Consider the following 26757-nt stretch of genomic DNA (forward strand, 5'->3'; position numbering starts at 1 on the left):
GGAAATAAATTACATAAACCTTTCAGCAAACGAGGAAAAGAAATAAATCCTTAGAGAGTCCAGTCCCTATAAAAAAAAACAAACAAACAAAAAAAAAAAAAAAAAAAAAAAAAAACAAAAAACCAAGAGATCTTACATGAGCTGTTAGTTCACATAGTAGTAATCACTTTTTGAGTAACACAGTTAAATCTTTTTTTTTTGCCAAATAAACCATGAAAGGACTCCCAGCAAGGTCATAACATCACTTAGGTTTCAGTCATTTGACATAGTCCCAGGCAATTGGCTCTACATGTCCTTGTGACCTCCACAGATTCTTTCCAAACTTAACCATCCTACATTTCCATGAAATCAACAGTAGACACCTAACTTGTGCATTTCTGCAGTTGTAACATTTTTAGTCATTAAACTGTAGTCTTTATTTTTGAAGAGTGGTCATACTCAACACAATTGCTATAAAAATAACTTCAGATATTTCAAGTTCCAGGATGCATACCTACCTCAAAAAAAACCACACTGAGCATCTTGAAAAAGCCAAAGCATTATTTGTCAGAGAGGGCTAACAAAGTGCCAACACATGGCTGCTATAAATCTCTTATGTGTGGTTTCATTCCAAGAGACAGACATGCCAAGGGCACACAGAAAAGCACTCCACCCTGCAGTGGCCTCTGGGTAGCTCATGGACTCAAATAACAACACTGCTCTTCTCAGTCCTTCCAACCACCCCTCGTGCAGCACTCAGGCTACACTCCAAATCCTGTCTGCAACCTCCAATTTGAAACACATTTAGTTCTGGGGCTTCCACATACACCTCCACTGAAACACTACTGCGAGATACTCCTTGATTGTTTTGAGCTTTATTACTCTGACTGCAATTCCTTTTCCACAGCTGGAGGAGATAGAGATGTATGCACACATGGGTTACAGAATGTACCTTAAAAAGACAAATCTGTTAGCAATAACCAACTTCACAAAGAACAATTAATTTAAACTAAGTATTTTGTAGATTTCCACCCTCCATGTCATTACATAAACAGATATTTTTTCTTCTCAGACCACAGAATTAAAGACTATGTAAACGATAAATGAAATATGAAATGTGTATTGTCAGGCATGGAATGACACAAGCAAGAACAGATAAAATAGAATGGATACAAGATAAAATAATAAAAGGGGAATGCTTGTTACAATAAAAATCTCCCTTTTCAATCACCCTTTATTTTCAAAGATGGGAAAATATAAAAATAAAATCTGCTTAATTTGGTTTACAGCTGCCCATAATTCTGAAAGCACCTGGAAAAAAATCTCGCTTTTATTAGCACACCTCTTGTACCTCTTGCTTTCAACTTCTTTTCCATATAGGAATTTTTAATCTAAAATTACTAACTTCATTTGTCCACTTGTTGATTCACAGATTCTTGCAACACTTTTCTATCCCCTACTGTTGTTCTGCAATTGACATGAGGAAAAAAAATAATGCAGCGTGAAAAAACTGATTGATACCAGAAGCAAACTTTGATACGTATTATTGTTCTCATTTTTGCCACTCTCTTGAGCCTCGTCTAAGAGAGAAGCAAAGGTAAGTAGTCAATCCAGCCTCCTTTTGTAAAGTCTGGAATCTATTCTTGGGCTTGCTATCTGAATATCCACTGATATCCACTGAGGCAAATAAATGGCTGCACAAGAAGTTTACAGAAGCAGTGGCCAAGAAAATACAGCTACATTTAACAACTCTGTCTATCGCTTCCTTGTGTTACTGTGGAAGAATACTACCCCTAATAAACCTCACTGCAATATACTTGATTTTAGAAACAAAGATTATGTGAAAGTGTTAACACATGTATTTTTAAACAGTGCTGCATATTTTAAGAAATGGATAAGGACTTCTATTGATCAAGTTCTGCTTTTGGCTTTTAAGCTCTAGGTCAAGGGAAACATAAACATTTTAAATATCCAGCCCCCAAGAGATACAGTCGCTATGTCCGGGCACCTGGCAAATGACTGAAATGAACCCCAAAGGCTTTAATGGATGTACAAAAATGAATCAAGATAAACCCAGACAGCCCAATGAAAAACACCTGCCTGTGTGCCAGTCAATGAGGAATTCATGACTTACAGTATTAGCATATGCATCCTTGTGCTATTCAGAAATTCTTCAAAAGAATAAAAGGTTGAGATTAGCTGCTAGGAAATCTGACAGTTGTAACATTAAAAACACGGCATTAAAATGTTTTATTCCAAAAGCTCAGGCTGCAAAGAACAAAAATATCCCATTTGTTCTGCTGTATAAGCTTTGCTTTTCTGCAGTAAATTATGTCTCTGTTTACATAATGTCTCTCCAGCTCAGTTTCATCATTATCCATCATAGTGTAACTATTTATCAGCCTTTAAACAAGCAAATGAGTGTGTTTGTATAAGGAAGCCAAAGTGCAACTAATGACAGTCATTTTTCAATTTATGGAGGGTTTTAGGCCATGTGATAGTTTCCAGACCTCCAAGCTGCCCCTGGCAGAAAATTCTAAGAAGATAGTTGCCATCTGAAGTTAAGCACCTTCAGAACATGAGCAACCTAGTTTTCAGCCATGCTACAAACTCCAATTTCTTCCTTAAGCCTGTGCTGCCTAATGCACTGGCTTTTGGATTTTTAACCAGCTGAAGATATGACTTCTGATGTCACAAAACAAGACAAAAAGTTACCAGAAATGTTGCTGCCTTTCATGGGGTCGTGCTAACATTTTCTTCACTGAAAATGCAGAGTTACAAACACTGCTTTAGCCAGCCAAATTCATTTGAATATATTGGATATGCTGCATTAATATCTGATTTCAGAAAAAAAAAGAAAAAGAGAGAAAGAGAGAAAAAAGAGAAAAAAGAGAAAAAAAAAGAGAAAAAAGAGAAAAAAGAGAAAAAAGAGAAAAAAGAGAAAAAAGAGAAAAAAGAGAAAAAAGAGAAAAAAGAGAAAGGCCTCATCACTGTGAATTCAAACCTCTTTCCTTACAGTGAAAGATGTGGTAGAGGAACTTCTTTGTAAACATGATTTCTGACCAACATCTGTCTTGCCACAGCCCAATATTCCTATAAAACCTGCTCACAGGACTGATTTCTTGGTCAAATGTTCTTCACATATCTTTTCCCTCTCAGGCAATTCTTGTATGTTTGTAAGCAGCACCTAACATCAGAATTATTTCATTATGTATCTGGGCACTTGCAGTGTAGTATCACATCTCTCCTGTCTTCTCTCTTTCTCAGCTTCCTTTAACAAAGTGTCTCAAAGAGAATGCCTCTATTGGGAAAGAGCCACATTCACAAAGATACATTTTTCTCATTTCTCAATTTGGCTGCATTCCTATTTGCTGTCATGCCTATGGACTTGGTAACAACTGAGATTGGAAAAAAATTTAAAAAAGAAAATCCTTTTCATGTCCCTCAGTGTAAGTTTAAAAAGCCCATGCTTTTACACTATATCAATGCCTTCACTGTTCTTTTGCAAGTCTTTGAAAGTCTCTGTGCAAGAGACTTACCTGCCCTAACATAAACTAATAAGATGACAGCCGCCATTCAGCCGCCAACACATGACTCCATCACCATTCCACTTCAACACCAACACTTCTAAAACTCTTGCAGCTGTCTAGAGTTTTCTGTTGCATATTTTTGCATTTGATCCCTCTTCTCATGCAGTAACCACAATCCCATTACGCAGTTTTACACCTTGATGTTCTCACCTTTGTACTTCTGTACTTCCTACAATCTCTATGTATTTCTTAGTATAGAAGTTTCATATTAATTCCTAGAGAATTTCTCAGCTCTGCATCTTTTGAATTTCTGTGCACACTGGAAGTATTTTACATTAACTACATAGCTGCAAAGCAGTAAGGACATTTAAGATGGGATGGAAGATTATTTTTAATGTAGAGAAGCACTGATTCTCTGCAAGTTATCCATTCAGTGTTGGGAAGATATTTCTATAAATGGATAAAATCATATGAATTAATGAGTTGCAGAATGTTAAAGGATTAAAGGCTTTAAAACTAAGCTGTGTTTTGTTTTACAGCACCATAGACCATCCACTAGTGCAGACAGCCTAATAGGTAAGTAATTTGGCTCTTCCACTGACTCCTGGTAGACTTCTGTAGCCAGCATCATGGTGTTCCCAGAAGAGCTGAATCCCTGTCCCAGCCTGCACAGCCTAGCCATAAATCCAGCTTTCACTGGGGCCGTACCAACAGCCTGCAAACGCTCTGAAACACGGGAAACAATCTGCAAGAACAATTTCCCCCAGGAAGGCAACACCAGTTCTACATCAACCAAACTTTCATAATGTAAATAATAATGTATAAGTAATCATGGTTTACAGCATTAAATGCCTCACTCCTAATGCAAGTTGTGAGGCAAAGTTCATGAATAAATGCTTTCTCTGGTTTGACAAATTGTCTCAAGAGGGGAAAAAAAAGTTTAGTTTAAAACGCACAAGAGTATACTGCTCTTTTTCATTTACTCAGACTAGGATACTCTAAAATTTTCAGCTCAGTTATGTTTCTCTTCACATGACTTTTTCCTTGTATTAGTAAGCTCCCACAAAGCTTACTATAACAGTACTCTAATATTAGAATGAACACAATTTAGGGGACAAACCCATTATTTTTCAAATAAAGACAAATAATTCATCACCAAATAAATGCTGCCAGTGAGAAAGACAATGAGGTGTTCGACTTGAAGGACTTTACTTACTTGGAAAGTATTTCTTAGGATGGCCTAATAATTCCAATAGGAAAGTATTTTGCTAGTCCCAGCCCCTTCTAAGATCAGGCTAAGTTGTGGAGTCAGATCTGGCTACTCCAGGCTTATCCTGTCAGGATTTCAAAAGCTCTAGACCATCATCATGGGAAAAAAAAGAGAAGGTTTCCTGCTTGTTTGTGTATTTGCTCTGTACAAAATGTTTTGAAGTTGATTTTCTTTTCCAAAATTCCACAATAAGCCACGTAAGCCCTATGGTCTGAAGGCTGTCCAAACAGCCCCAGTGAAAGCTGAGTTCATGTCCTGACTGTCCAGGCTGGGACAGTGGCTCAGTTCTGCACTGGTAACAGCAGTACTGGCCACTGATGTGAATCAGAAGCAATACCATTTGGAAGCTATGCGTTGGATAACTGGGGAAATGAGTGCTCAGGAAGCAAAGACAAGGTGGGATTTTTTACAGATTTTTTTTTTTTTCCAGATTCAGTTTTAATGTGAACTCTTTGAGAATCAATGAAAAATGTGAAGTGGATAGGGTGTTGCAATTCCTGTATCTTAGCCTCCTTCAAAATTATTTCTCTATGTAGATAAAAATTTGGCTCGGCTACCATTCTGAAAGCATGCTTTGGTTCCCTTTGTAGAAAAACGAAACTTGGGAGGCAACAGTACTTTAAATATGAAGGGTAACCAACATGCATCACTGTGTGTTATAAGATGAAATCTGACAAAGCTACCAAAATTCATCTTTAATTAAGAATGTCCTTAACCAAGATTTTCCTTTTCAATGACCTCTCAATAGTTTTCTCATCTTTACTCACAATATGGAGCCTGAAATAACAAAGCAGTTAATGCTGGAGTTTCCAAAATATTGTTAACATGCTTGGTAGAAAAATTTAACAAGTGGTTGCAATCTTTTAGAAGTGGCAAAAATTTTCCTCTTTACAACATCTCTAAAACATAATAAAACCATCTGTGCTAAAATTGCATCTACATTGTTGACCATGCTTACTGTTTAATCTTCACAATTTTCAATCCAATCCAGTACCTGACAATACCACCGAAAGCCAAGAATACTTTCTTTGCTCTTACCATTGCATAACCTTTCAATAAATTTGCAGCCTTTTTGGTTTGGACACTTTCATATTTTACGCATTCTAAGACTTCAGAAGATTCAGGGAATATATTATGTTTTTCTTCAAAGTGGGCTTTCCATTGAATTTTATATTTTCTGCTTCCCATGGGAAAAAACCCACTTCAATTGCTTCTGAGACAAGGCTGGTCATTTTAAGGAAAGAAGCAACAAGATTTTTATCAAATGACAGTGCACAGCTATGTCCATTCTCCCATCCTGCTTTCACAATTATTGATACAGCATGTTAAGAAACATAACAACAAACTGGCGAAAAATATATCTCAGGCATTTTTTTTTTTAAATTTGTCATTTAGAGAGACAACACAGTTACACACTTAATATTAAATACCCAAAACTGCAGTGTAAGAGGTAAAGGACTTCTATGGACTTTACAGGCTTGAAGGCTACGAAAATTGATAGCAGAGTTTTTAACCAATAACCTAAAAGTGATTGCAGAGTTTTAAATGAAACAAAATAGAAATAGATGTGACTTAAGAATTTCAATGAGTGCACTGTGATAGTGCATGATAATGCTTCTCACCTGCTGCAGTACATGTCTCTCTCTCAATGTCATTAATCTTCTGTGGAGCTCTACTAGTTCATCAAGATATGCCTAGAAAAAAAATCCCCCCCATAAACAACTTGTTAATTAAGTCATAGCAATGTATTCATAAACTTCAGATGTCTTCAAAACCAGTATAGAAATCTCATTTTAAATCTTGGAATCAATATCTTGAGCTGGAAGAGACCCAGAGGGATCACTGAGTCCAGCTCTTGGCTCTGCACAGGACAGCGCCAAGGGTCACAGCATGTGCCTGAGAGCATTGTCCATTCTCTGAGCTTCTTGAACTCTGTCAGGCTAGTGCTGTGACCATTTTGCTGGGGAGCCCATTCTGGGGACTGGCCACCCTCTGGGTGAAGAACCTTTTTCTAATATCCAGCCTCTCCTGACTCAGCTTCAGGCTATTGCCTTGGGTCATGTCACTGGTCACCATGGAGAAGAGATCAGTGTTGCCCCTCCTCTTCCTCTCAGGAGGTCTTCCCTCAGACAATGAGTTCTCCCCCTGCAGTCTCCTATTCTCCAGGCTGGACAGACCAAGTGACCTCAGAGGCTCCTTCCCCTCTAGGCCTTTCCCTATGTTTGCAGACCTCCTTTGAATGCTCTCTAATAGCTTTAAATCCTTCTTACAGTACGGCACACAGGACTTGAGATAAGACTAAACTCTTCTTTGAAGTGTATTTTTTATTAATAGTCTGGCATTCTCTAGCTTAATACAACAGAAATATAATTTTTTGTGTTTTTTTAAGATAATTCACACTGACAGAAATCTTCATAGGTGGTCATTATTTGCTGATAATCTCTGTATCTCAACTGTGCCAGAAAGCATCATAAGACTGGGGATGCCAAAACAGCATCTTTAGAAAACATATTCCATCTTTCTACATAAGAACCAAACCCAAAGACTCAAAATCAAATCAATCATTTTCTCTAGAGGTACGTAATTATTTCTTCTGTGTCAACGGGGAAAGAAAGACTAAGCAAGATAAATCCAAAGGTAAGTTCTAGCGCTTCTTCCCTGGGATGTTAAACATGTCTCACCTCTCCACCTTATTATCAACTTTCTCCTTCAGAAATGGCTACTGAGCCATTAAAAACTTTTTTTTTTTTTTTGCTTGTAAGCAGAATGAGATATGGCACTCAACCTAAGCAACCAAAATGCAAACCAAAATATCAGAGCACTAAAAATCTAGGTATTGCAGATAAAAATCTAGACACTAAAAATCTAGATGCTGCAACTTCCATCTTTTGCCTTAAATTATCATCACAAAATTGACACTAATACCAGTAAAATACAAGCGTTCAGAGAAACTTGTCCATAGTGGGCAATTGTGCTATGTTCGCTCACGGAAGGATTGAGAGCTCTTGCCGACAACCATTAGACAGATGTAAATCAAACTATCTCAGTGTTAAACTGTTACAGTTGCTTCATGTCACTTTAGTTAACATGCTTAATCACACTGCCACTTCCTAATGCACAGCCTTCAGAAAGGATTCTGGAAAATAGATTTTCTTTTTTCCCCTGATTCATTTGCGGGCTAGGAATACATCTGTGAATTTTCATCTACATCTCATTCCTCTGTGAAGCACAGCACAAACTTATGGTGGACAGTAGATAAAATAAATAGATGGAAGAGTCCCAACTGGTGAAATTTGCCAAATCACCTGATTGAAAAGAAGGAAAAAAATTCAAAATATGAGAGAAGATACAAGAATTATAGAAAGAAAACAGAAAAAGATTTGCATCTAAAGGAATTCAAAGCAAACATGTATTAAGATTTTCATTCTGTAACAAAGGTTGGTATTTGGTAAGCACATATTCTGGAGTAGTTTATTGCTACAGTAATATAGTATTTATTGCTATAGTAGTATCATATTCTGTAGGACTTTATTGCTCCCTCATTGTTATTTACCTTATCACAATCCCCATTCTTCATTTGTTTATCTGTTTTGTTTTGCTTTATTGGACTTTTCACTTCTAAAATCTGGAAAATAAAGAAAATTCTGTAAAAATTAAATGCATCACTGGATATAACTCTATGTGGAAAAATTCTGCTGTTAATAAAAAACAAACTCAAAACTGAGCTTTTCATTCTTTAATCCATAGAACTTACTCATACTTTTCAGAAAAAATGGTAACTTACAGCAGAAAAAGCCAACATACTGGAATGAGGTGATAATGATATTTTTAATCCTTAAAAGTAGGAATTTTACATCACTTAAAGCCTTCTCAACACTTTTTCCCCCCCTATCTTTGACATGCTGGGAGGATAAGAGGTGATTTGGCAGACACAAAATAATGCTGAGGGTGTCCCCAGTGTCTTTGAAATGAAACATTATCACTGTACTTTTCCTCTTCCTTTTTTCCCCCCTCAATACTATCTCTTTTCTTTGACAGCAGAGGTTTTCAAACAGTCCTTGACTGTTTGACTGTATGAGTTATAACTGAAAAATGAAGTGATGGGCAGTAATTACTTTTGCACTTATATGGTACCCTTCCTTAAATGCCTCTCACACCCATTTATTATCACTCATACAAGCCAAGATTGCTTCATCTGATACTGAAATAGATTCAAGAAGAGTACATCAACAAGCAGCAGGACACCATGCTTGATTTGAAACTTTTAGAACTAAAGGCAGAAATATTTGGGGGAAAATGAACTGTTGATTGTTCTTTACATTTTTTCAACAGACACACTTTTTTGAAGTTAAAAGAAATATCACCATATCATTCCTAACCTAGAATATAACCAGTTCTTCTGAAAAACATCAAAGAAAACTAAGTAATCACAGATAATGGGAGATTATGATTCACATTTCATTTTAAGTGAGACTAACATCACCAGCATGATTAACCCCAAAAACCATACCCAACAGCCACAACACAGGATAAAACTCAGTAATTAAAACAAGGAAATAAAGCGTGTAAGAACAAGTCCTCTAGAAGCCTTACTGACGTTTTCCCCCAAGTACTCTCTCGTTTCTCCTTCCCTTGGTACAAATGATTAAATTGCATATGTCTTCCCCAGGCTGGCCAGCATCTTAAAAACATAGCTGGCAGACAGCTATTTTCCTACCTAGAGAAAGTGACTGTAGATCTGAGTTAACCTTACTTGATTTAATTAGCCAAGAGTGATGAATGTTCAGATTCAAAACATACATTTTTGAAGAATAATTGTAGTAATTCTGTTCAACACCCTCTAGGGTTTTTTCTTGAAAAAAAACCCACCCAACCCTACAAAAAACCAGGACTTCAATCATGGATTCAGTACCTTTTAGACACATTTATAATTTTCACAGGAAGAAAATTCTTGGTTTCAAATAGAACTTTGTCAAGAACACAGTGTATTTAAAAAAGCAGTTTCTTTGCAATGCTCTTGATATGCAGCTTAAATTTAACATCTTAAGCACTTTACAGATGAGATACAGCACTAATCATGTCTGAGGAAGCTAATACAAATACAAACTCTGTCTTAGCTCTTCAGTTCTATAAAGGAACTTGGTTAACACAAACCTGATTTCATCAGTAAAAGATCATCCTGGCAAGCAGCACTAAGGTACCAAGAGGAGATTTCAAATGTAGCTACAGTCCACACAATTTGAATTCTCACAATGGTTCCCTAAATTTCCAATTTGCAGCCTGATTATAAAATTTAGCTCACTTAAAGAAATGGAAGAAGGTATGTGAAGCTTTGTTTTTTTTTTTAGTAGACACACAGCTATTGTTTGGAGTTTCTAAATGTGGAGATAGACCTTCTACTACATCACCAACGGGCAAAGGAACACAAAAGATGTGACTGAGTGGGCTGCTGATATTGAGACTTACAATTACTTAACAATTGCATTGGCTCTTTAGAAATCAGTCTTCGTTAAACAACAAGCCAACAAGACAGATTTTTTATTTTTCTTGTGCTTATGTGGTTAGTAAATGCAACATTCTTCACCCCTACAGACAGCTTTTTGACTTCAAGTCTATCTCTTAAATAAAACTTGTAACTTTTATATAGACAACTTAGAAGAGCCTACAGTGGTAGAAAATATGAATATTTTCTGGACATGAAATTACCGTCTCTCTGTGCACAAAGTACTTCCTAGTTTGTGGTTTTTTTCCCCCACAATGTATTTGAACTTAGCTAATATTTGGAGTTTGTACTATAGCTTGTGCTGGAAATCTTAATAGAAAAATAAAGACAAATAAATAATATCTGCCAGATAATTGAAGCAATTATTGAAAACAGATATATAAAAGACCCACCTATTAAGCTCACCCTCTAAACCACAAACTTGTGTGCATATAGACACATTTTAAATATATCACAACTGTAAGTAGCCAGTATGTGTCCTAACAGCTTTACATATGATGCAATTGATGCTGGGAATGAATCATGTCTCCTTAAAATAACTGAAAAATGGTGTATTTTATTTTGTAAATAATGTGAGTTTTTATACTTAATTTTATACTTACTATGGGAGAGGTACTTACTATCCAAAAGCTAATTCTCATTTGTCCCTGGAGTATTTTGCAACTCTAGGTAATTTACTTTATTTTCTTTGAAAAACTAAACTACCCTATGTTGCTACCTGAGAAATAACGTTAGCTCTTAAAAATCTAGAACAAGTACTCTGATGCAAAGTAAAAACTATTGTGTCTTCTACTGCAATAAAAAAAAATACTGTATCTTTCTAGATGAACACTGGTGGGAAAAAGGAGAAGAGATGCATCAATAAATTCTTGAGACTGATGCTAACTCTGTCTGCTGCTTATACAAATCCGAACTGCATTTTTTACCTGGCTGTTGCTGGTTTTCAGTACAGATGGTGCTGGATCATGACGCAGTGGTGAGGAAGCTGAGCTGCTATCACTGTCGCTGCCATCACTCAGACTAACCCTGCAGAAAAAAGAGCCACAGCATTACATCTGCAGACAAAGGGCTGTCAAATGGGGTGAGCCAACCTTGGACTTTGAGGTAGGGACTTACAATTACCAATCCCTTGCTAAGCAGGCTATTGTTCATCAAGGTCACATGGAAGAGAGGCATCTGAGCAGGGCTGCACTCTGGAAAAAACTCTTTGTAGCACAAAGAAGAAGGCTGCCTGTCTGCACTTGGCTGAGTTAACAGCAGCTAAGTTTACAGAAATGGTTAAACACCTACAAAATTCAACTGCTTCTCCCTATCTCAGTTCACAGCTATGTCAGAGAAGGAAAGTGGCCTTTAGGGATTCTTTTCTGCTCTCCTAAAAGCTTTCCAAACAGCTGTACATCCCACCTGAATACATGTTTTACTGAAAAGTTCCTTGTTTATTGTCAAAAGTTAACACAGCTTTTCCTGATTAAAATTAAAAAACTTAGCATCTCAGAAGAGGTCACAAAAAAAGCCCAGCTCCTAGTCAGTTTCACCTTTCATTCACTTATGAACAACAGAGAATATTTTTTGTTGGGAAAAAAACCCATTAGTTAATTGGGACAAAATGAAGTAGAAAAAAAACAACAGCCTTAAAGTTCCATCAAAAAACTGAAACAAAATCTCCACACAAGGAGACAAGCTGAGCTTGAAACAATCCTTTACACAATCACTGACAACAAGTTCTCAAACAGCTAGTCATCTTGGTCTTTTTCTCCTTGATTCCAGCTGCTAAAATACACCAGGGAAGCAGCTGCATTCATTAAAGTTTTCCTGTTATCTTCCCATTCGAGCAGTAGCTGACACTGCCACTCAGGTGCTGTGCTCTAACAGGAAAATCCTCTGAATTACATAAAGAACCTAATATGTAGAATGTTTGAGAGACGCAGTTTCAGTTTCTTCCATAACTTTGAACACAATTTGGATGGAGCTTCAAGCTGCCTGAACACCAGATGAGTTTTGGGATGCTTCTGAAGGTTGCAGCAAGGATGCAGAAGCTTCTTTTAAAAAATAAAAAATTAAAAAAGGTTTTTGACAGATGCTTGCTTTACCCTCTGATGCATTTTTATGCATTATCTACTCTATTCAGCACAGAATTTACTTGAAATTCAAATTTCATTGATTTGGATTCAATTTAACAGCTTAATGTAAAACTGGTAAGCAAAGAGGTCTTGTGACTATGTATGGAATAGCTTATTCAACAGTTGAAGGACAATTTTCTCTAATTTAGACCAGGGAGTAATTATAACTCCTCGTCTCAAGTCACAATCGCATGAAATTGAGTAAAGTCAAGCAAATGAGGATCATCATAACCGTATTGATAGTACAGGAAGAGTTTGTATCAGGAATGGCTAGGTGTGTTAGTGTTTAAAAAGGGCCCTTTTTTGTGCAGATGCTTTAGAAAGAGTGATTTTTCTGCCCATTTGCTACTCAGCACTCTGAGAACATCGGACCTTACTTTGTTACTAACAAGCACTACACGTCTTGGTCAGCAGGCCACTTTCAATCATGAGACACTCACCTTCGACTCCTGCCTCCTCCTCGTATATTTACAGGTTGTTCCAACTCAGAGTCATTGTCCTTGTCATCTGCTTCATCTGATTCATCTTCATTATCATCTGAATGCAGATCTTTCATTATAGTCCTCAATGGACCTAAAACAACAGAGACAATAAAAATCAACGAAGTTTACTTCCCAGTATTTTGGGCAATTTACCCAGCTTTAAAAACCATCTTCCCCACATAGTGTTGACAGACGAGAGTCTTAAAAATTAAACAAACCTAGTAATGCACTGGGGGATTATACTGCAGGGACCTGTCCATATATTCATGAATCTTTACTCACATGAGCAACTCTGTCAGCTTCAACAGACTTACTCTTGACAATGAAGTAACTCACATGTTCAAGTGTCAGAACAATTTGCACCCTGGACCATAGCTGAAGTAAGTAAAATACTGTCACAACAGGAGAAATTGACATGAAATATATGCTTACTAAAAGCATGCTTCTTTTGTATTGCTGGGGTTTAGTATTTTCTGCTTTTTCATTATATGTGAGTAAAGATCTACAAGGACATATTGATCAGTATTGGTACATTTGTTAGGTTAATCCATGTATGAGAGGTTGGTTCTAACAAATCACTCTGACTAAATTGTACTGTACAATTTTGTCTTCTTGGTTTCTATGTATATTACCTTCAGCTGTTCCCATTATTTCAGGGTCAATTTCAAGTGGAGTAACTACTTCACCCATGTTGATAAGTATGAAGTGCATCAATACCATCCAACACCATGTTATCATTTTTCCTGTATTAGCAAGAAGGTACGAAGCTTAACTTGCTCACAAAACTGCATTGAACTCAGTTTGGGTTTTGATTTTCACTCTTTTTACTCTAAGAGACAGTTACAGAAAGAAAAATATGTTTAATAGAGCGGGGAAGTGTAACACTACAGCTACTTGAAATAAGAATGGGCAAAAGCAGATTAGAAGAGGGAAGAAAGTAAAATGTGCCGGTGCCATAGAACATTTATCTATGACGTATAGCCCGTCTATGACATGAAGCAGCAGTTGAAAGCACCAGTGATGGCTGTAAGAACAGCAATTACTATTATGGTTGCAATTCCTTCAGCCCAAGAAACACAGTACTAACATGAACACATTGAGCCAGAGATGAAGCTTTCAACTCTTTATTTGCTATGGCAAAACTGAGTCAAGGACTGTCCTCCCTGGTCACTGCCAGCAGAGAAGGGAGACATCTGTCAGTCATACTCACAACAGGGTAATGAGTATGACAGTGCTCCCTTCATGGGGGAGGGCAGTTTTATGGACTGTTCCAGACATAGCAAAGTTCAGGCCATAGGCATTTTGACTAGTTTTGTGCAGGTGACTTCCAAGCTGTTGTTTGAAATGATTTATCACTAAGGCTGCCCTAGAACTTTCTGTAAATTGACACAATTTGGACAGTTCAGAGAAATGAGCCTTTTCTCTGTTTTCACACCCTAGGAAAGAAAACCATGGGCAAGTTCCTGGTTGACCAGACATTTTTATAGGTGACAGTATGGAAGTACATCTTGTCCAGGCACCCACAGCTGATATGTAGAAGCAGCAGAGTTGTGCTCCATTTTCTGTCCCTGTTTGAATCTCAGGAAGACAATGCTCAGTTGCAAATGACAACTTGTAGTCTGACTGAATAACTTACCATCTGACCCTTGAAGGAGGGAAAGGGCTTTTACAGAAGCAGTAATAAAGAGAAACTTGGACTCCTCAGATACATCCATCACTGACAGCCCCATCAGCATTGAACAACTTGTCATTCAAACAAGTTCTCACTTAGTGTAGGAGCATGTCTGGGAGTCTGAAAAGCACACTGCTACCTAGCTTTTCAGCAGACTTTTCTACCAATCAGCAAAGCATTAATTTTTAGGTCTTTTTTTTCCTAGCATGGATAGCACATGCTTCTGCTTCTTGCACATTTACTCTAAAATTCCATAACCACCTTTTTAAAGGTTTGTGAAGTTGTTGCCTCCTAAGATATCAGAATAGTTAAGGAGAAACTGAAAATTAGGAGTTGCGCATGAGCAAGTTTTCTTCGTAAGGAAATAGATAAATATCAAAGTAAGCCCCAAGGACAGAAGAACTTGAGGAACCTCAAGTTAGCCCACTGTTTATGCAAAAAGAGGTGAAAAAAGTTCATGCTGTGGTTTTTTGACACATGAGTGAGCACTGGAGTCTAAATGCAACCGAAAAAGAGCAACAGTCCTAGCAAGTAACTTCCAGGTAAGGGGAAAAGCATGGCTTCTGACCAGAGCACAACATACATCGTGAACATGCCATGGTATGCCTGGTGCTCCATGCCTTTGATATACAAATGCATGGCCTGGACAATAAACATGCTTAGTTTATTGGGGTTTCTGGAACTCCCAGAAGGAAGCAGAAACCACTATTTAATGCTGCAAAAAAGAGAAGATGCATAGACTATTTGCACTTCAGAGCTGTTGACACGAGAGGACAAATCTCCCATCTATTCTAGAGAAGAACTGAAAGACAATCTGTGATACCTCTTGTATATGATCCAGAAAAGATGGATGGGACCAGTCTGCTCAGAAGAAACTACTAAATTTTTTCCCAGCAAAGATAACAGATGCAGAAGTGGGTATCTAAGTCTTTTGGCTTGTAATGGACAGTTCACACCACTAATGTTTTTGTGAGAACAAAAATAGGGGTTCAGCAGGAAGTGTATCTGTTTATTGTTAGGTAAATATTAACTGCCTGAAGCCAGTCATTACCACCATTCATTTCAAGTTTTTGCCTTCTTTCACATGGGATAACACTGCCAGAAAACATCAGAATATCAGTACCAGTCACCTACAGAAAGGCACTAGGATAGATATGCATCACATAATCATGTACAAATCTATTTAAAGTCAGTGTGCCTGAGGCACTAATGTATTGTCATAACCCTAAATCAAGTTTACCATTGAGGAATATAAATGGCTAAAACAAACAATTTTGTTAAGTCAAAGACTGCTTTTTTAATGCTCCTTATCCAAATAATAAAACAAAAACTCATTAAGAATGTATCGGTTGTACAATCTTATAACCCGGGGAAGGAAGCCAACCAGGAACTAAGTAGTTTAATAGATCATGGAGAATGAATATCAACTTATTTACAGAAAACGTGCCTTGGCAAAGCGTCCAGGAAGAAAAATGCATTCTTCATTGAGTTTTAAGTAAACTGAAAGTATTATCCAGAAAACCAAAATTCTAACTTTAAATCTAACCATCATCCTTCCCTGCCATGTATTTGAAGTAAATATTGTGTGCTCTTAAAACTTCCCAGTAGTATGGAATGCTCAGAGCCTTTGAAAGGGTTTTAATAAATACATCTGTGGGTTTCTGTTGGCTGCCCATGGGAAACCACACTTTTCCAGGGCTTCAGATGGAGCCAGGTGCCATGCTACCTAACCCTGCAGAAGGACAACTCAGAAAGACAACCTCTATTGGGTTTATCCTCTGTTAAGTGACTGGCATGTATTCAGTCCTTCAAAACAACCAATAATCACACCCTTTTCTCAGATTCCCAGTTTCTTTCTCTCCTTTTATTTTGCCCTTATATCCACATCTGAAAACAACTTGCAGGAAAGTCTCTAAATCAAAACTGTGGCCAGTTCAGGCAGTGAAACACAGAAGAAAAGAGGTCATGAGATGCCATGAGTTCTGTTTTTACTGGCCCATTCATTTCACACATTCATTTCAATTTCTTTTCTTTTACTGATACCTTGTTGTCTGTTGTTTTGAGATGGTGTAAAACTGGAACTGGAACTGGAGCTGGAACTGGCAGGACTGGGCTGTTCAGACTTAAAAGAAAAAAAAAAGAAAATAAATAACATTTTAAGAGAAATTCTTTTGCCTAGAAAAACTCTTATGGTTAGTTACTGCCTAAAACATTCTGTCAAGAAAAAGAAACTGTGGGGCCAAATAGTACTCAAAGACCTTAACTTCAGGTGTCAGTGAGGCAAACATTGTGGAAATTACTATTACACTCACCATACACACACACTACTACATCATGTCTAGTTCTTTGCTAAAGTCTAACAACTAGTTTCCAAAGCCTTGTTTGAAAGATTATACAACATGAAAGCCTAAATGCGTTTATAATGGACCTACGGCATCTCTGTCATACTGGAGATGCAATGTTTTTCAAATTAGCAATGACATTGTGGAATTGAAAAACAAAAGACCTGAGCAGACCACACTAAATGCCAGAAAACCTCAGACAGTTTTCTTTTATCTCCCTTAGAAAATAAGTCTTAATATAGGGATTCATATGAAACTTTTATGCTATGACTGAAATTCTCCTAACCCTTTTCATATGTATCAAAACTCCGTAGACTGTAAATGTGATTGAATCAGAAGGTATGCTTGGTTACAAAGAGAAATTATCTAGAATTTACAAATTACAAAAGAGAACTGGATTTTTAAACAGGGCTATTAAAATCAGTGTGTATTATTTAACAAACAGTTCTACACAATTTTTTTCCTACTATTATTTAAAATGTGTAAATTTCCCTTTAGTTTAATGAGGAAGTCTATTACTTCATAGAAAAATTCTGTACTCTTTTACTCCTCAGTACTGAAGAGTCTTGCTTCCTGCTGCCAGGTTGCATGTCTCTATATACTTTCTGGCTGATTCTTAGGCTCAATGATACATCCTTGCACATTCATCTGTGTACATGAGACAAAGTATGAATCTGGTATGTGGGCAAAGGGGATGCTAACAGAGAACACAAAAGAAGTGGCCATACAGAAGGAACAATGAAAATCAGATTAGAAAATAATGGTCTACTATTGAAAATTAAACCTGCTTATACTTTAAATTTTATACAACTGTGTATCATATTGTGTTATCCAGGCTAACCAACATTTTCTGACTCTCCTGGCCTCATGATTAAGACAGAACAAAATTGTTCTCAAAAATGACAGCAGAAATATCCTGTCTGTAAAACTCAGTTTTCACTACCTAAGCCTAAGAGTTGCTTTTTCCCCATAAATCAATCTATTGTTGCCCTTCATAATAGAGCAGGCAGATTTACTGCCTTTTGTTGCCTTTTCTCACGATGAGAGATGCCTATTTGGGCAACAGAATACTTGAGAACAACACCATTAACATCTGCTCTCCTTAAATCAACATCAGCTCCAGTTCTCACAGACACATAGTCAAAATACAAACTCTGTACCTGACTGTGGGTGTATGCCACTTATTTACAACTGAATTAATCCTGTGCAACAAAACCCAACCCAAAAAACAACACAACCCACTCAGAGTACCAGGAGAGATTCTTACACACTACACAGCATCAAACCTTTTTGAAACACACTGCAGCATTACTTGACACTGCTCTGAAAAATCAAGCATTTTTGAAAAAAAAAAAAAAACATTTCCTTCCTAAATTTCTGAAAAACCTTACAAGATTTTTAGCTGTAAAATAATCATGATAATATGAAACAGACTGCAGTGATGAAGAACAAGTGTCCATGCAAACTTTAAAGACATCAGCAAACTAAGCTCAGTTGTCTAGCTGCAGGCTACTCTTAAACATCTGGTTTATCCATCAATTTCTGCTTCTTGCAGCAAAATTACTAGCTGAGAACTGGTTTCTGCAGATTTCCATTAACTGTATTTTTTCTTTATTAATTTCAGCATGAGCTTTAACTTACCTAAAATTCATTCCCTCAAAAAAAAAAAAAGGCAAATACTAAAAGGCAGTCATATTTGGCTTTCAAGTGCTACAAGTCTAAAAAGAAAAAAATCAAATAGGCACAGAAACTATTTAACTATTACAAGTTCACTACTTTCTTTTTTAACTAGCTTGCTTGAAATGAAAAAAGGAAGAAAGGCCTAATCTCATTCTCATTATAAGGCATAAAAATACCAGTGAAGTTGCTCTGTACCAAAATTTTCTCCCAGTATTAACTAATTGGGTCAATATCACAAGAACAAATGAATATAGATACATACAAAGTTGTGTATTTTCCTGGTAAAAATTTTGCTCTGCTTTAGCAAGATCATTTTGAAAATTCAAACCACAAAATCTTAGGAAACACATTGATCATCTAGACTTATTTTAAAAGGGTTCCTAATAACTTTGGAAACTATTTACTTCATTTCCTTAAACATCCCAATCTGAAAATTTATTCCAAGGAATATAGATTAGCATAAATATTAAAACTGTTAAGTATTGGAAATGAAACCATTTTGGACTGAGAAATCTGGGTGAGAACACATATAGAGGAAACAGTTGCTTTTAACCTAAGAAAGAATGTTATCAAAAGAAAAGATTTGCCTTTTCAGAAGGAACTAAAAAGATGCCTTCCATATATGAATATGGACTGGTGCCAACAGCACCCATGCTTCTAGTTAACAGTGGGTGTCTTTTATCACTTAAGCAATGCTTTTTGACACTTTTACAGATTGTTAACCCATAGACTAAGGTATTTATGGCTTTATGCACTTAGGCTTTCTGCTCTTATTCACTGGTTCCTAATCACAAAATATTTCTTTTTTAATAGGTCTGAAATTAACTAAAGCCTATCTTTCAACAATAAAAGTTTAAGATAGTATCAGGGAAGAGCTTCTCTCATATGACCTTTTCCTGTTTTACCAGGTTTCTCTTTCTACAGAGAAGCTAATGAGAGTTTGGGCCTGAACTGTTCATTAGTGCAATGACCCCATATGATATATTGCATTCTTAGTCTGCTTTGTTTTAGTGCTCTCACAGTGATGCACAGTAGACAGTGACTTCTTTATTAGGCCTGATTGAGGGATCCTGTGCTTTGAAACTGTTCAGAAAAAAGGCAATTTTCCTTGGCCCAAGTTTTCTGTAAAAAAGGACTTTTTTACCAGTGATTTTTCTAAATCACCTGCCTTCTGCCATTTTCAAATTCTTGTCTGCTTTTACAAGTAGCTCACTCTTGAGCTGCAAACAACTTTCAGGCAAACCCACCTGTTTATAGCAAAGGATATAATGGAGCTGTTTCTGTAATATTTTATGGTTGTCCCAATTTGTACAACTTCTTGGGGCTGTCTGGTCCAGGGCCAGTAGCTGGACTTAGATGATCCTTGTGGGTCCCTTCCAACTCAGGATATGATTCTGTGACTCTAAAAATAACCTCCATCATTTCAAGCTCTGTATTAATTCTTACATTAAGAAATATAAGATATCTGTATGTGGGTGACAATGGTTTTTCTAGCCTTTCCCTGAACCACTCTTTAAGGAAGCTTACAAATTGTTTCTTGAAGTAAACATGAAGTGGTGTAGCAAGATCTCATTTCATATCAGTCAGTCTACATATTTCTTTTTTTTTATGCACGACAATGTAGAGATGTATGTTTCCCAGTGCTATACATACTGAGAAGTCTGTACACTTGAAACTACTTATACAGCTGAGCATTGCTTCCACTTCCACTTTGTGCAAATTTAGAATTTCAGGGAGGAGGAACATGCTCCTGCAGGACAAGCCTTTTTCTCTTACAGGACTCCTGTACTTGCAACATCTACCGCCACTTAAGTGACCCGTCAGTGACCTCAGCTTTCAGTAGAATAATTCAACCTATCTGCAGCTCACACAAGAGGTTCCCACTGCACATCAGCAAACAGCTTTTCACTGCAAGGGTAACCAATCATAGGCACAGGCTGCCCCTGGTGATTTTGTCATCTCCCTCCCAAACAGATATTGAAAAGCTGTCTAGACAGGATCCTGGCACCCCAGCCCAAAGTGGCCCTGGCTAAACAGGGCTGAACAGGGCAAGCAGACCAGATGACACTCAGAGGTACCCTCTAACCTCAAGGAGTCTGTGATTCGTTGAATTTGAAACACAGCCTTAATTTAAAAAGTAGCATCAAGAAAAGGCCTTAATCAAATCTTTGCAACTATTTCCTCTGAACAACTGCACCAAATCAAGTGGGATTTGCATTTCCTTACAGACTGTCCTACTGAAACATGTTATTTAATTTTGAAAGAAAATCCTTTTCTTTCTGCATTGATGAATAGATTTTATTTTATCTATATAAATCAAAAGTAAATTTGAGACAATGCTAACATAAAAACTCACAAATAGTCTAGATTTAGAGAAGATTCATGAACAGGAGACTGAGTAAAAAATGTGGATAAAAATTCTTTTGCAGAATATCATACAATAAAATTGAAAGATGAAGCAGTAGTGATGATTGTTCTATAACCTGTAAGGCATTTTTCCTGAAAATACCTTAATGGAAAAGAGTGGCAGACACATAGTAAAGCAAGCAAAAAGTACAGGAGGGAAGATCAAGGTTTGCCTTGTAGAGTAGCTGAATACTACAGTTTCCATAGATTTCAGGACTACAAGATAATGAGTAAACTAAGGATAAAATAAACTAAAATTGTGTATGGCCACATGAGTATGAACATGGTCCTTAAACACAAGAGGCAAACTGATGGAAGCTCTCATCAGATAAGCCTTACCAAGAAGGATAAAGACTGTCCTAAATATGTAGGTAATGCTGGTGAAGACAGGGTTATAACAAAGGCTTTTCAAAACTGGCACTAAATGCTGTTATTTAGACCACCAAAAATGTGTGAAAAGACATCAATATTTGTCAAGAATTTATAAAGTATGAGCAGCGCAACATGGGAAATTTAACAGGTCTGTATTCCATACAAGGTCTGAATTAAGTGGGAAAAAAATGAGGCCAAACAATATAATATATACTTGTTTGGAAAGCAGTGCTCATTTTATAAGCCCACTGGCATGAAAGCCCTTTGATGACAGGATAGCAACTGTCCCTCTGCACTCTTTTAACTATGGAAAGGTCAAATGAAGCTGACAAGCAATACCCAGATACCGATTTTCTGAGAGTTTGACTTAACATTTTAAACTTTCCCTTTGAGAATTTCCACTTATTCTATACACAGAGCTGTCCTATGCCAATAAAGGAAATGTGTTTTGGAAAGAAAGAAACTTCAATTTTAGTACTAAATACAAGCCACAAAATTCAGTCTTGGTATTAAAGCTAAGGTGAGAGCTTCACTCAACTACTCTACATCTTCTGCTCTAATGGGATTAATAATGATAGAAGATAGGTGGTAGTTGTTCCGGCGAGCCCCTTCAGCTGCTGTGTTGGAAGCTAAGACTTCCCAACTCCCTTCTCTTATGCTGTTTTATCTACAGTGATGCTATGTGTCACCACTGAGAAGGACAGATGTTAATGCATTCACAGTTCACTGTTTAGGAAATCAAACAGACAGTCTGCTGTCACTTTTGGGGCATCAGGAAGGTGGATCACCTAAATTCTCCCAGATCTGAGGTTCTAATGTTAGGAGTGCACACACTCCTATTAACAATAGAACAACTGGAGAACCATTCACATGTAAAACTGCTTTTATGGGTTTAATTATGTACTGTGGTGCACTTCTCCACATTAGAAATTTGGTCTTCTCAGCAGGTACTCAGAAAGTCTGCAAATTCTCCTCAGCTCCCCTCTATTCTTATGTAGCTCAAACCTGTAGAACACTCCCAGCATGACCCACACTAAAACTTTACTATGTGGAAAGCTTGTTGAGGTGATACAGATCAAGCAAATACATACCTAAATGTAGGAAATGTAAGAAAAAAACAGCTTTTGTTTTTTCCTTAAGTCCTGCTGCACAGGGTCTTGAATTCATGTCCCAGAAAATGAAATGGTTCAAAATTTAACTATAAACTCCAGAGAGATCAAGTGCAGATCTCTGTTCCCTCTGTCAGTTTCACAGCAAGCCTCATTGTACTTACTCTTCCCTCAAACTTAACTTCTGGAATTTAAATTATCTGAAAAACTCAATTTTCATTTATTGTACATTCCAGTTTCAGTGAAAATCTGTAGAGGGAAAAATATAAAAATATATACCATATCCTAAAAAATTATTGAGTGTCTAAAACAAAACAGAACTCCTCAAATGATTTTTCAAAATGTCATAATTTTTAGCCAGTCTTGTGATACTGTAAACTTAACAATGATCTTTAGATATGATGTTTGGCAGCAACATGCTCTACACACATTTTTCTCTATAGATCTGAAACATCTCATAAAATGGTTCCTAAGCACTCGCTCTATAATTCCATGTGTTTGTCTAGTAGTTTCCACAAAAGATCATCCACATTATATACACACAGACCATACAACACTGATTCTCTGAGAGAAAACCTATAGAGCAGATTTCTATTTTCTTATTGGTTCTTTACTATTTACAGCTGACATATCTGCATGCTGTAACTTTGCCTACACAAGTACTTTTACAAAAAGAGTACTACAAAAAGTAATCCTTATTTAAAACTTATCTCTACTTCTCTGATTTAAAATAACTTTTGGATAGCGTGATCTGAGTTTTACATTAATAGAGTTTTGCTTCTGTTTCATAAGACATAAGAATATAACAACAAAGACAATCTCTTACAAAAATAAGAAAATGTGATAATTGCTTATATATAAAGATAATTTCACTCAAATCATTATAATGTAGTGTAACCTATTTGTAATGTAATTGATAGTTACCTGAATAGGTACCTTAAAAACTGTATGAAGTAATTAAAAATACTGGGCTGTAATTACATTATTTGAAATACTGGCTAAATTAAGATCTCATGTAGTACAAATCAGATCAATCTTGAGTTTTACAGTGTTCAAAGGATCAAAACCGTTGTATATGGCACAAACAAATAAAGGTGAAACATATCATCTACAAACTGTCTTCTTTAGCTAAAATTGTAACATTTAATATCCAAAATTTTATTTACTCTTACTAGCCCTCTCCCAAAGCCACGAAGAATGGCCAAATTTAGGCCACCAAGAGCACCAAGAATGGCTTCTCCCTTGGCCTTTTTCTGCCCTGAATGAGTAACTTTGCAACTGAATTACTGCTGTCCAGAATATTCAGACCATGGCACTTTACTTGATGATATTTTACTTTTCTTGTGGAAGACATGATGCAATAAGCTCTATCTTGAAACTACATCTTTTCCATCTACAAAATACAGATGAATTGTAATAACCAAAATCCACTAAAGCAGCATGGGCAATGGAAAAATATTCATCCACCTACTAAAATTGTCACAGCCTGTATCTACTTTTTTATTGCCACAGTTTAGACTGTAATACTTTTGCAGCTGATAATCTGAATTATGAAACACAGGTTACTGTATGTAACCTCCTCCGAAAATTTAGGTAATACCTAAAATTACCTCATACAGAGCAGCAAAATCACTTGATTTACTCTGTCCTAATCAAGAGTGTTCACCAAGTATGGTATTAAACATCCTAAGTTTTGCAATAGTTTTCTGACTAGGGTAATCAATGTTGAGGCACTGATCCAGTTACTGCTGGCCCCAGTTGCTATCCCCTGATGTGTGTCATCTTTTCCTCTGGGAGCTCAGGCACAGGTGGAGTTGCCTGTTAACTTCAGCAACAAAACACAGCTCTGCTGCTGATGGGGCACTTATTATCAGTTGCCTTTAAAGTCTCCTTTCATGTCGCTCTGAGATGCTGATACAAGTTCTGTGGATACGTAAACAGAATCTGTGAAGTGCAAACAGCTCCATTTATCCTTTTCTTCTGACTGTGTTGCATGAAACACTAATTCCTGCAACATAGGACATCATTTCCTCATCTTTGCCAGATGGCTTGCAACACACTATGTAAACAGTAAGAAATTCCTTCATGTGCAGGTAGCCACAGCAAGAACAGGTAACATGTCTCAACATAGTTCAAAAAACCCTACATACATGTTCTGGACACAGGCAGCCCCATCTTACTGTGCTACACATGTGTAAAGGCTGTCATTTTTATTAGGGCAAAGACAGCATTAATTACCAAATTTCCTGGTCCCTCCACAGCAGCACAATGTTAAAACAAATAAACAAATAAATCTGATCACCAAATAAATCTGATCAGGCAACTACTTGTTTTCAGCCCCAATGGGAATGAACGGAGTGAGTGCCCCCCCCGATCAGAGAGGGGCACTAGAAACCCCACCGACATACCCAATGGCAGATGAAGCACAAAGTACACATTTTTGTTGGGCAGATAAAGATTTCTATTTTCAAGGCAGGATGAAAGACTGAAAGGTTAGAGGCTTTCAATAGAAAGTGTTAAGTTTTAGTAGCAATAGAGCTGGATGTTTTACTCAAAGTTTTTATGGGTTTGGTTTTATTGGGTTTTTTGAGTTTGGTTTTGGTAGGAAAAAGCATGAAGTAATTAATTTTGCAACATCTTTTTCTAACAAAAATGTAAGGTGTACTGAGGTATTGACTCAGCCAACACAGTACTACTGAAGAATGACTCAGAGAATTAACACAAATTCACACTAACACACTTAAGCTTTGTAGCAATTTTTCTACTGCCGATATGGTGATCTTGAGCCACCTTCAATGAACACTCAAAATTTTATTAAAATTGGTTTCAGGTATGACTGCTCTTAAACAGCAATGGTTCCCTAGCAGAGAAGGAGTGAATAATGTTGTCAAGAGGGAAAGGCAGTGTCGGGTTCAGCTGTCTGTCTCTGCCCCGACACGGGTATTGTGGTTCTTGGGTGGCACGCGTTTTAAAGGACGAGTCTGGACTCTTCAGCTTTTCGGTCTTCGGATTGTTTATTATTTCTTATCTACAAAATTTTCTGTCTGCCCAACAGAGGTCTGATCTGCGAGCAGTCACAGGCACTCTCTGACCACCCACGGGGTGGTCATGTCTTTTTATACTAATATCTACGTACATAATATTTACTTTTATTTCCCAATGCTTTTCACTCATGTTAGCAAGTGCACCTTCACCATAAACCAATCCCCAAGTGCCAACATCACCACAGGAGATGGAGGACAAGAAGAAGAAAGAAGAAGGACGAGACACGCCCTGATCCCTCCATCTTGTCTCCATAACCCCCCTGTACCAAAAACCTTAAAGTCTATACTTCACTCTCTAAATGTGTCTCTTTTACACCTTTTACTCTAAAGTGATTCTCTTGTCCTCAAACTCTGGTTATTTCTGTGGATGGATCAAAATCAAGCCACCAGACACTTCTGGCAACATTCCAGGATTTTCGAGACCCCCAAGGGTTCTCCTGGCATCTCTGGACATCAGGAATGATGTGCTGAGATCCCACAAGGCAGCTGCCACACAGAGGTCAGGAAAGAAAACTGCTTGATTACATCTGCTTTCATTTATTTCCTCTACCAGGCTCACGAGCACACTTCAGTATTAGGAGACCAGAAACACACAGGCACCATCATCCTTGAGTCTGGGGCAGGCAAATGAGGTCCATCAGGAGCATCCCTTGCCCATTCCTAGAAGGCCCCCCAGCATTCCTCTGCAGTGTCAAACACGAAGCACAGCCCCAGGGCTCCACAGCACAGGGAGGTGAACAGCAGTCCCTCCCTCATCAGCAGGCAATGCACGGGCATGAGATAGGGTACACACTCACTGCAGCAGTGAGCTCAGTCTTTATCCTGTGTTAGTAGAAGTTAAAAGATTTTATTTTTTTTTTCAGGGGATGATTGAGTCTTTTAAATACAAAAATTAAATTGTGTACTTACAGTGTGTCCTGAAGAGTTCATGTTTGTCATCACCAGAGTACAAGCCTCTGAATGGTAAGTATTATCAAAATTATCTAATGAAGTTCATGGGCATTTGGCAGCAAACTTTCAAAAATACATGAGTATACCATGACATTTTGCCCCCCCTCGCCAAAAGAAGTGTAAACATATTGGTTCCACATAAAAACTAAAAGGGCATAAAAGCCTTGATTAGACCTAACTATTATAGATAAAACGCCAGCTGAAAATCATCAGGTGTTAGATTTTGTTTTAAATACATGCAGCCATTCTTCTGGATCACAACATAATTTATAGAAGTAGATAGATAAAGCACCTTCA

At 37.2% G+C, this 26757-nt stretch overlaps 1 protein-coding gene across 1 annotated transcript in view; it reads right to left on the reverse strand.

Moving 5' to 3' along the window:
- The window catches only part of MLLT3 (MLLT3 super elongation complex subunit), a 119444-nt gene that overhangs the window by 4002 nt on the left and 88685 nt on the right, over positions 1 to 26757 (reverse strand). The window contains exons 7-11 of the mRNA XM_036403653.2: positions 16600 to 16678; positions 12843 to 12975; positions 11209 to 11308; positions 8333 to 8404; positions 6402 to 6473 (exon numbers count right to left, since the gene is read on the reverse strand). Coding sequence (XP_036259546.1) covers positions 6402 to 6473; positions 8333 to 8404; positions 11209 to 11308; positions 12843 to 12975; positions 16600 to 16678 — 456 coding nt within the window. The remainder of the gene's footprint in view (positions 1 to 6401; positions 6474 to 8332; positions 8405 to 11208; positions 11309 to 12842; positions 12976 to 16599; positions 16679 to 26757) is intronic.

Source organism: Molothrus ater, chromosome Z, assembly GCF_012460135.2.
Source record: "Molothrus ater isolate BHLD 08-10-18 breed brown headed cowbird chromosome Z, BPBGC_Mater_1.1, whole genome shotgun sequence".
Taxonomy (NCBI): Eukaryota; Metazoa; Chordata; class Aves; order Passeriformes; family Icteridae; genus Molothrus; species Molothrus ater.